Raw genomic sequence first — 11765 nt, 5'->3', positions numbered from 1 at the left:
TAAGGATAGCAACACCTGACACACACACACACACACAGAGAGAGAGAGAGAGAGAGAGAGAGAGAGAGAGAGAGAGAGAAAGAACAGAGTCCAAAACATGAAGGTATGACATATTTATCCTCTCAACATACCTATCTCTCTGTCACTGGTCGATTTGTTCTGTCTGTGTTGTAAAGGTATTTGCTGCGGCTGCCTAGTGACAGCAGTGCTACACAGGAGATACAAAAGATCTCAGATAAATACACACACAACCACACATTCCAAGCATAGAACTGTATAGCACAGAAATGTACACAAGTGACAATGATTGCTAAATGTGCATTCCATATCATGAAAATAAAACAAGTGCCATGAGTAAAAGTACTGTAATATTAATAATAACAGTCACAGTAACTAATATTTATTTTGTTTATATGCAGCCTGCTCTGTCATTATAAAGATCTCATTGTTTTACATTACAAGCTATTATAATGTGACGTGTATATATATATCAATATAATTTATACATATTTAACATATATAATTTATATTATATTTGATGCACTGAATTGTAACTTCATACATTTCTATAGACCACGGAGAGAAGTTTTCATGGCCAAATATTTTATATCTCTGTAAAGTCCAGGGATTCCTCTTAAGATGTATGACAGTGGTATCTTTTAAATCTCTTTTAAAAAACTGGCTTTCTTGTCTAACTCTACTAGTTGACATGTTAGTAGCTTGTTGTTTTTATGTGAGAAGTTAGATGTATGTGTTGTATAATATTAGTGTTTTGTGTATTTTGCTCTTTGCATATGTTTACAAATTGTACAGTACATTGTTCAACTACCCCTTGTTTTTAATTGTGCTATATAAATAAATTACCTTACCTTACCTTAAGATATCCAAAATGTTCTACTGTGGCATGTATGGGCTAAGTGAAAGCCTGATGTATCAAATATAATACTAAATAAATAAATCACATACATTTTTTTTAATAAAACATAAAACCAGGCTTTAAAGGGTTAAGATTCTGCACGATTTCTAGGTCACTAAAAAGCTATTTCTGATTTGTTAACTTCTGTGTACAAAAGGTACATTTGACTGATTCCTTTGATTCCACTGAAGCACACTAGATGCTCTTTAAAACAAAAATGCTCTTTGAAATCATGCTGAGATAATATGGGCATGATTGTTGAGTCCATTCCAGTTTAGGTACATGCTGTCATTAAAGCAAAAGGGGAACATACCAAGTACTTAGAAATTCTGAAATTCATGCTAATTTTACAATGTAAATTTTCACTCCAACTGCAATACTTATAATATCATTTCTAATGAAAAAAAGGAAGAAGAAGCATTTGCAGAGGCGAACTAGACTTTTGAACCCCTCTGTACTTCTCTGAAATGTGGCAGAATAATATAGAGGCCAGTAGAGAAGGTCGAGAGAGTAATGACAGAGAGTGCAGCAGGTCAGTGTCTCTCTACTGCACAGATTCTGTGGCCCCTCTATGCCTTTGATTTTCACCCTCCCTCATTGATCTTAATTCATGAAAGCCCAACTAACAGTTGGCTTTCTTTCACACAACTCATTTTGTATTGAGAAATGTCAGGGTGTGTATCTCTATGTTGTGTTTTTCTACAGTATGTGTGTGGTTTTAAGCAACAGTGTGCATGACGTGTCTGTGTTTAATGAGTATTCCTCAGCCAGACTGTTGGTGAAACAGGTGGATTATGACTGTCACATAATGAGAATATCTAACACATATGTGTAAACATAAAGGATATGCATGAATAGGCCATTATGTGGATTTTTTGTTAAAGGTGCACTACTAATGTTTCACAGTATCGTATTTGTTTCCCTAAATAACAATACAACAGTAGTCTTGGACTGTATGCTAAAAGATTTGGACACTTGTTGACATGGATGCTGTTTTGTCATTTAATGTGTGTGTTAAGTGTACTGTACATTAAAATACCGAAAGCCCTTTAAGGCTGTTTAAAATAACTGTTTAAAATCAGGCTGGAGAACCAGTCTTTGAAATCTCTTCAGAAGGCAGATTTCCTTGACACACACTTTTTATTCATCACATAGAAATTTCTAATGATAACTAAATAAAAAATCAACATGACTTGAACAGCCTTCACACGTTTAAGAGCACACATCACTATAAGTAACAAAGCAACCTCTTAGAAATTATGCGTAAATGCATGTAGGTCTGCGCAGGAGTAAAGTCAGAAGGGTGATGTGATGCAGTGGGAAAAATAGACTTCATTTACATAATAATAATGCATTGATTCATTGCTTTAACTTAAATGTATTTGTGGGAACAAATTGCTTTTTTCTACTCATAAAGTAAAAGACCATAAACATGCAGTCAGTGTATAACACATTTGCACCAGTGAAAAGTCCAAGTTTTAAGAAATGACATTCGGATTTAGGGGCTCATGAAGGGGTCAGTGGGAGTCGCATTAAAACTGGCGTCAGCAAAAATGGCCAGTGTCCCAACGGTGGTAAAAATCACAAAAATCCAGAGGAAGAGTCTGTCAACCACCATTGCGACATACTGCCAGTCCTCCTTTAACTAGAGGCAGATGCATGGGATGAAAGATAGAGGGAAGAAAACAAGAGAAAAGAATGAGAAAGAGAAGGAGAAAAGGGCACAGATGAAAAAAGATTTATAGAGCTCTGACACATAACAAGAAGCAGAAAGAATAACTTATAATTCTGGCACTATTTGCTATTGCTATCATTATAAATCTCTTACAGCCACGTAATCTTTCTCAGCCTGTAGCAGCTCCGCAATGTAGGTGATGGCCTCAACGGCTGCCTTGAGTTCTGGAGGAAGAGTGAGGTAATGACTGGGGCCTTCAATGAACTTCCTCAGGTCAGTACATTGACCATCAGGCTGGTACCTGCACCACAGGGCATAGAAGAGTAACATCATTGCTGATTACAACACTACTCGTTCCTTTGACAAATATGTAGTATGATTTAGAAGCCAGCCAACCTGCCTGCCTGCCTATAAAGCTCTGTTCTTTCTTTGTGCAAAGGCATATGGTAATACTTACTCAATGTTGTCATACTTGAATCTAAATTTCCATTTCCAAAGTTTAAGAGTTGACCTCAGTAAGTTGACCTCAGTAAATTTCTTGGATTGAATCAGGACGCTTCGAACACAGGCTGAAACATCAGGGAGCCAGTCTAAATCCATGGTGGGTCATATTACTTTGCCCTTCAGAAAAGGGTACAAGCCTTTAAAGCCTAAGAATGCATTGGATTGTGCGCACTTCCTGGTGTGTGTGTGTGTGTGTGTGTGTGTGTGTGCGCAGGCTCCGACTGCAGACATAATCCCAAATCACAAAAAGAGGCAGATTCCCCAATCTCTTGTGTCAAGGTTAAGCATGCTGATTTTGTTGGTCTCCCGGCCATTTCACTCACTCACTCACTCACTCACTCACTCACTCACTCACTCACTCACTCACTCTCTTTCATCATTTCTTTTTATTAAAATGCTGATGGAGTCACCACTCATCCATGAAATCCTTCCAGTATGCTGATGATATGCTTATCACAGCTGATTTTCTGCATCCCTCTTTTGTGAATCTGTTCACAAACATCTGTTTCATTATGGATCCTCTTTCTGTCTTTCTCTCCCATTGCCCCCTCACAATTTCATCATCAATCTTCCAGATCAAGCACCTCCCCATCCCACCACAAGAGGTCAATGTGACTCTTCATTTCTCACAGCTCCAGTCTCTCTTTGAGAATTCAGGTCCTAGTATAAGAGCGTATTGCAGGTAGTCCGTAGCACCGTAGTGAACTTCAGTGACCTGATTGGAACCCCATTAGATGAAGACAAACGTTAATGTAAGACTGAGAGCACAGACTCTATCCAGACTCTATCACAGCGGATTGGGAAAAGAGAGAAGAGAAAAGTTTTAGCTCAGCTGTGCAGATATGCTGCATCAGCATATGAGCATACCATATGAGTATACGTTTAGCACACCACTAATATGACCATTGTGTCCTGTTGATAAACATATCAGTTGAGAAAGAGCTCATTGGAAGTTTAGAGGTCACATTAGTCAAATCAGATTTTGTAACATCTAAGCTTTAGATGGTATTGCATTCCCGGACTGTAGAGGTTTTAGTCAGTCTGAGGAAAAAGCTCTTTAGTCAGTTTACAAGGCATCAGACCTCTGAAGAACGATTCAGAGGAAGAACTTTGCTGGAGTTTTCAAGGTCTGTGGCCTCATAATATTTTGAGTTTGATGCACTCAAGAGTTCTGAGGTTAGTAAAGGCTAGAATAAATGGTAAATGGTCTGCATTTATATAGCACCTTTTTAAGCCTTAACAGTATTCAAAGCACTTTACACTGCATCTCATTCACCCATACACACACACATTCATACACCAATGGCAGCAGAGCTGCTATGTAAGGTGCTAGCTTGCCATTGGGAGCAACTTGGGGTTCAGTGTCTTGCCCAAGGACACTTCGGAGCATGTGGAGTCATGTGGGCCGGGATTCAAACCACCAACCCTGCAATTAGTGGCCGACCCACTCTACCAACTGAGCCACAGCCGCCCCACATGACTTTTAAAATCTGAACACATTATAACAAAACTACTGTAGGTATACAACAGGTTATAAAAATACTTGTTTCACATGTCACATGTTGTTTAAATGCTACTTTCCACATTAATTTACCAAAATAAGCTACAATGTGAACCAGACTGTATCCTGTAAGTTAAAAGTCTGGCTACATGAGGATAGTTGTGCAGTACATTTAAGACACAGACAGGTTAAAGATATTGTCTCCCACAGTCTTTGAGATTTGCTCTTCTATCATCCCTTCTTTTTTTCCTTCCTTCCTTCATTCCTTCTTGCCTGGCAGACACGGATGACTAATCAGGAAAGAATAATTTGACTTATTCTGGTGGCATTGCTGCCACTTCTAAAAACACACGCTATAAAACCAATTAAAAAGCAAGATATTGCTGCCTCATCGAATTGATTGTCTCACTCCTTCCTGTTTAATGAATTTCTCTCAAACACTCCTCATACCTCTAGGCTTTTTTATATATGTCTTTATCTCCCCTGCCTCTCTTGAGTCCTTATGCAGGATAGGTCTAACGTGTCAGAGATTATTTGTGCTGATCCTTATTATTTTAGTGATGATTTCTTCCTTTTCCCCACCCAAAATGCACACAGCTAAGAGTGAGATTCTGTGGATGAGGTGATCTAGAGTGTAAAAGACATTGTGAAAAGGATTAATCACACCCTAAGGTATTCAACCATGCTTAAACACACACACACACACACACACACACACACACACACACATTGGTACTTCTATCATTATGAGGACTCTCCATAGAAATAATGATTTTTATACTGTGCAAACTACAGTATATGTTCTATCCCCTTACCCTAAACCTAACCATCACAGAAACCTTTAGACATTTTTACATTAAAAAAAAAAACATTGTTTAGTATTTTTCTTAAGCCGTTTCAATTATGGGGACACTAGGGACGTCCTCATAATCATAATTACTATTTTATAACCTAAAAAAAATGTCCTCATAAACCACCAAGACCACAACACACAAAGATGAAAGTTATTTGAGGCCAAATTACAGAGCATTTGGAGTGGCTCTTGTCTTTGGAGTCTTTGAAGGCGGCTCCCAAATTATCGTAATGAATCATTACAGCTCTATTAATACTTTCCATAATATTCGACCTGTGAGTCTTATGGACTGTGACCTTCAGATAACTGCAGATGTTTACCTGTTGGGTTTAGGGAAGAGGAAGCTGGTGTTATTGGGCTTGCGGATGAAGTACTCATCTGCCATTCTGCTGATGGCTTGGATGTTTTTCTTTTTGGGAGATTTCTCAAGAAATAGAGGCATCTCCACTTTAGGTCTCAGTAGCCCCAGGTAAGGAGGCAACATGTGGATAAAGATCTAGAAGAAATGGCAATTTGGAATTACAACAATTAGAATTTCCCAAATATTCTACTATAAAACAAACTAGTTGGTTTACTCAAAAAGGAATTGTGTAAAAGCAGAATATGGCTTTTGAGTTATTTGAGTTAGGGCTGGTAAAACTTGATCTGAACAGATTTTAAAATACTAGGCATCATAAGCTTACCGACTTTGAAAATAGATGCAGACAAAAACTGGGCATTACACACAAAATAACTGGGGATCACATTCTACCCGTCTTTTTTAAAGTCGATCCAATCTGTCACAAACTCATGGAAACACATGTCTTCCCTTTTTAGGTGACACCTGACAGATATAACCAAACATATGGGAACGGCGGCTGTTGTTGCTGCTACTCTGTGTTTAGTCACCAAAGAAACGCAAGTAGCATTCTAGGGTTAAAAGGTGCAACCAGTATGGCCTCTATAAACTGCAATGCTAGTTGAGGTGAGTGACGTTAAAAGTTAAGCTCCACTTGAGTGTATGTTCACCATCTCCGTTTCCTGAGCTATGTGGCCCCGCATGCTCAATTTCAATTGGCTGCTCACCATATGACTTCAGATTTGAGTCATGCACCATCATACACTATGAGATTTCCTCTGTAGTAATGAATAGCCGGCTTGTTTGCAAACTTGTTTGATATCCTCTGACTAGATGGAATCATAATCTGAGGGTAAGAAATCAGAGTTGGTACCCTTCATATAATATGCGATTTTCTGTGAAATCTGACAACTTTAACTGATTCAGACTGAAGCCGACTAGCTTCAATTAGCTAGAAAATCTAAGCAATTCAGCCTTTAAGTGTAGGTGTTCTTTTCATAGAGCAAGATTGACAGTGCAGTGTAAATGAGTCATTTAAATCCCAACTTCTTCTAAATCTGAAATTTTAATGAAGCGTAGACAAACAAAATCGATTCACATACAATAACACATTACTTAAGAAATATTCACGCGATAGGAGAAAGGTATTGTTCCTGGCAGGCTACTCAGCCTTATAGGCTCTGATAAGGATGGGGGTGGAAATATTTTTTATTTATTTATTATTATTTTTTATTTATTTATTTCATTCATTTAAAACAAATACAACGACAGCATTTATCATGAATGAAAAGGAGCAGAAAGAAGTAAAAACTTATAATGTCTGCCCCCTATGGCTAAATATGGCACCTGCTGCCTGCCAGGAACAAACCCAGGCACTTTTGTACAATGGGTGAAACTTCAATGTTTTTCTCACTTTCTGTGGCTAAAATTGACATGTAACATTTTCAGGAGGTACTTAATTGACTCAACTGTACATCCTAACACAGAAATTGATTGTTTGGAGCAGTGCATGCTTATTCATTAAATGCCACGCATGTCACGGGCATACTAAACACGGGAGCGGGTATACTGTACAGAGAATGAAGACTTCACTCGCTAGCGGTGAAACAGGCAGGTGAAAGATAAGGACAAGCTGCCGTTTCTCTTCGCATTGCCGAAAACGTTCACTCGCTTTCATCTGAAGCAGTTTAAAAAATGAAACCGCCTGAGTGAGACCCAACGTGTGTGCGATTGAGACCAAAGTTGCAGTAAGGTATACTTGAAGAGACTAAACTCTATTTGCAAACTCTATCTGCAAAAAAAAAAAAAAAAAAGAATAAAAATGTTAACACGTACATATTTAAATAATTAAAATAAATGATGACTAACCAATTTCTTGCAAGCTCTTTGAGGCAAAGTATAAGGTAAATCAATTTATGATGATTTTTAAATTTTGGTTGTAATGTATCATGTACCATAATTTAATCATGATTAATCTCAATTAATCACAGAAAACTGTGCAATTAATTAGTTAAAAAAATGTTTAGTGATTCACAGCCCTAATGTATTTGCATACAACCGTATGATCTTCCTGTTACTCCAGATCTTCTGATAAACATGTAAGCATCACTTCACACGATTTCTACTCTTTCACATCACACGTCACAAACTGTCTCTCATTTCCTCTTATTTGAGACTTCCTTGGCACCACAGACTCCTATTTTGCCCCATCATCAATAATATCTAAGAGGTTCTGGAACATTTATAATATACTAATTTGGACCAACTCTATTGTTGTGTTTTGTAAGGACCACAGTGTTGTAATGGAGAGGCAGAAGCTCATCATGGCTGTAATACATTTAGAGAATATAGAGCACACAGCTATTGCTAAAGGTTAATAATATACTGTAGTATGCTGTTATTTGGAAAGATCATGTTTTATTTTGGTGCACAGGCTTTCCCCTAAACTGAATTGTTGCTCCATTTTTTTATTGGGCTGTAATCGGCTGATGGTGGGGTTTTGGAGTGTATGGGAATAAAATAACATTTTAAATGGAAACATTCTGTGAATCTGCCATTTTAACAGTGGTACCATTGACTTATTGAATGCAGCTGACTGAACTTAATGTCATAAACAGGTGTCTCAGTTTGACACCAGGCTTCTCGTGTATTGCTCATGGTTACTCATTCTTGGCTAAAAAAAATAAAATTAAATTCCATGCCCCAAAAATCTGGCTTCACAAAGTCCCTAAAATGATGCTACTTTTAATTTATGAGCTCATTATAAAGCCTACTGTATTACACCATTTATCACAATTATAGTTTGTCAAAGGCAAATATTTCATATGCTGTGTGAGACATTCTAGGACACCTTGACTAGAGGTTTCCTGTACCGACCTTGCGCACCCAGAGGGGCATTTGGTGTGTGTTGGGGGAGCGGTGGTGAAGATTGAGCACCACGACACTGAGAATGACGGAGCAGGTGACGAGGATCATGGTGAACATCAGGTAGTTGACAATGATGGGCACACCCAGAGAGGTTTCTGGGACTTTGTTGGCCAACAGAAGCAGAAAGACAGTTAGAGTGAGCAGCACATTGATGGAAAGTCCCATTTTCTCCCCTGCAAAGTAAAAAGATCTCCTCTTAATCATCTCATGCATACATGACACATACACATACACTCTCCATGTGTTTTTTAGGATAAAGTTAATTGTATATAATGGGATTAATAGAGCTGAATTCACAATCAGCAGTGGAATTAGATTGTGCTAATGATCCTTTCATGATTTGTTAGACTGCAGTTAAGCAGCAAGACTGAATATTTGATCTTTTAGCAGGTAATTGTCCATGCTTGGCAATAATGGAACATTCAGTAGTTCAAAGTCAATCAAACCTGAATCTAACAAAATGTCCAGCCATTTATATTGGTGTACATTGTCTTTGTTTATTTATTCTCCCTGACCTTTACACATTTTATAAGTGGATTTGCCTTCTTTGATCCCTTTTACTATTTCTGTCACTGTAAATCCTGAAAATAGCATCAGATTTGTTACACAGCTGGTTTATAAAGGAAACATACAAACAGAGAGCAGCGACTGCTTACCTGCATCAGGTGGTAGATAGAAGTTAAAGATGGCAATGATGGTGATGAGGATACAGGGCAGGACGATGTTAAACACATAATACATGGGCTTCCTCTCGATGATCAGGTAGAAGGTGATGTCCTCATACAGGTCCTCTTGCACATTCTTCCTAGAAACCTTGTGACGAATGTGCCATTCTCCACTTTCTGCAGAGAATGAGGATAGATAAGAGAAACAAAAATGTGTGTATGTAGATGTATGTGTTTGTGGATATTTTTTAGTGGTTGTCCTTTCTATGGAAGCAGAAAACTTCAACTATCAGTGCTTGCAAAGCAGCAAAAGAACAGTGTTGCAGTTGTTCGCAAAAGGACAGTTTGAAAATAAATAAAGGGAAGAAGGGAGTGAGAGATTTAAAGATTCCCAAATTATAATTGACTTAGCATTAATAAAACATTCAACATTCAATGAAATGCAATTCGGTATGCATTTGTATTCTAATGACATCATCGATCGGGCAGTAGCGTAAGTCAATTAGTGATTTTCAAAAATTATATTTTTAATAATATGACTTCATTAAAATCGTTGCTTGATCTTTGATCCTGCGTTAATGAGAGTGCCCATACATGAATACCATAGACTTTCCACCAGGATGTAGCAGTGATACTCTCAGAGACTCAAGGTTTGATTAATGTGCTTTGATCTAAGCTTGTGCTGGGTGTCATTATATGGAGTTAATTTTGTGCCATAATTAAACAAACAAATGCAGCATTTTGCAAACAAACGCGATCTGCTTTGCAAAGGAAAACTCGACTCGCAAACAAACAGAAAGCAATGTGCAAATACAAAGGTCAATTTGAGTGAAAATGAGCAGAGGAGTAACAAATATGTATAGTGTTTATAAATATAAATAAACGAGCCAAGATCATATTTTACAAATAAATACAAACCATCCTACAAATTGCTTGTAACCTTTAAACAAATACCAAACCTATTGCATACAAATGCATACCTGTCTGTTATGACTGTGCAGATGGCTTTTTATGAGATCCCTCGACTCGATTTTCTCACAAATGCATCCAGGCAGATTTTCTCACAAATGCAGTAGATCCTCTTCCAAAACAGTAGATGAGCTATGCGATTAATTTAGAGTTAGTCTCCGGTATGGAAGCATATGGGTAGCAATATTCAATTTGACATTTAATATGCAAAATGACAATGCAATATGTAAAATGGCAATGCATTCTGTATTTAAATTTACATTTTACATTACCATTCTAGCAACGTTTGGTGCAAAATGAAAATGAAAATGAAATTACATAATTTACATTTGCCATTTCATACACTCGTTTTAATATGCATTATTGAAACGCTTTATAAGTTGCAAAATTAAAATGAAAATGTATTACAGAAATGATTAGATATGTGTAACATGTTCAAGCAAAAACTGTGGCAAAATGATCATTCAAATGTTATTTTTCTTAATTGCATTTACACTCACAGTCAAGACACTTGCGATTGCTTTTTCATGAAATGTCCACAATGAATGTAGCAAAATTCAATGTGCACATTGAAAATGCATTCGAGCCGATCATGCTCCTGCCCGCCCTCTCCCGCCCTGTCAATCACTGCATCAAGACGGGGCTCGGCAACAGGTAAACATAACATGTTATGGCTATGTTACGTGTTTTGAGTTTACAGTCTATGGTTTTGAGGTGTTGGAAAAATGCGCGGCAGAGCTATCTGACGTTAACTTCACTAGCAGATGAAGTGGAGCGTGAACAGAGAAACGGTAGTATTTCCGAAGATTATTACGAGTATGTAGGTGATAGAACCAGTACGTTGTTGGAACGTCTGGGAGAATTTTCTGCCTTATGGCTTTGACCTCTTAAAGGTGGTGGAAGAACAGTTGTATTCGGAGAGGCCTAGGGGAGTGGGGAGACCAGCAGCTTTTAACTTTTAACCCATACATAAGATACCCCTCTATGGCCTCACCAGGGATCTCCACGGCTGCTGGTCTCCCCACTCCCCTCCGAATACAATTGTTCTTCCACCACCTTTAAGAGGTCAAAGCCATAAGGCAGAAAATTCTCCCAGACGTTCCAACAACGTACTGGTTCTATCATCTACATACTCGTAATAATCTTCGGAAATACTACTGTTTCTCTGTTCACGCTCCACTTCATCTGCTAGTGAAGTTAACGCTCGTATTAGCTCTGCCGCCGCCATTTTTCCAACACCTCAAAACCATAGACTGTAAGCTCAAAACACGTAACATAGCCATAACATGTTATGTTTACCTGTTGCCGAGCCCCGCCTTGATGCAGTGATTGACAGGGCGGAGAGGGCGGAGAGGGCGGGCAGGGCATGATCGGCTCGGAATGCATTTTCAATGTGCACATTGAATTTTGCTACATT

At 38.1% G+C, this 11765-nt stretch overlaps 1 protein-coding gene and 1 long non-coding RNA gene across 2 annotated transcripts in view; one reads left to right on the top strand and one right to left on the bottom strand.

The window, feature by feature from the left end:
* LOC127625779 (uncharacterized) overlaps window positions 1-11765 on the top strand; it is an 89499-nt gene that overhangs the window by 29199 nt on the left and 48535 nt on the right. The gene's annotated exons all lie outside the window — the stretch shown is intronic.
* The window catches only part of LOC127623959 (acetylcholine receptor subunit beta-like), a 33808-nt gene continuing 24061 nt past the window's right edge, over window positions 2019-11765 (bottom strand). Inside the window, exons 7-11 of the mRNA XM_052098556.1 lie at window positions 9371-9556; window positions 8664-8887; window positions 5770-5945; window positions 2745-2892; window positions 2019-2561 (exon numbers count right to left, since the gene is read on the bottom strand). Of these exons, the coding sequence (XP_051954516.1) occupies window positions 2415-2561; window positions 2745-2892; window positions 5770-5945; window positions 8664-8887; window positions 9371-9556 (881 nt within the window). The 3' untranslated portion in view covers window positions 2019-2414. The remainder of the gene's footprint in view (window positions 2562-2744; window positions 2893-5769; window positions 5946-8663; window positions 8888-9370; window positions 9557-11765) is intronic.

The sequence above is a fragment of the Xyrauchen texanus genome, chromosome 1 (genome assembly GCF_025860055.1).
Source record: "Xyrauchen texanus isolate HMW12.3.18 chromosome 1, RBS_HiC_50CHRs, whole genome shotgun sequence".
NCBI classification, from domain to species: Eukaryota; Metazoa; Chordata; class Actinopteri; order Cypriniformes; family Catostomidae; genus Xyrauchen; species Xyrauchen texanus.
The sequence above is the reverse complement of the archived record's forward strand: the minus strand, read 5'-3'. Positions and strand labels throughout refer to the sequence as shown.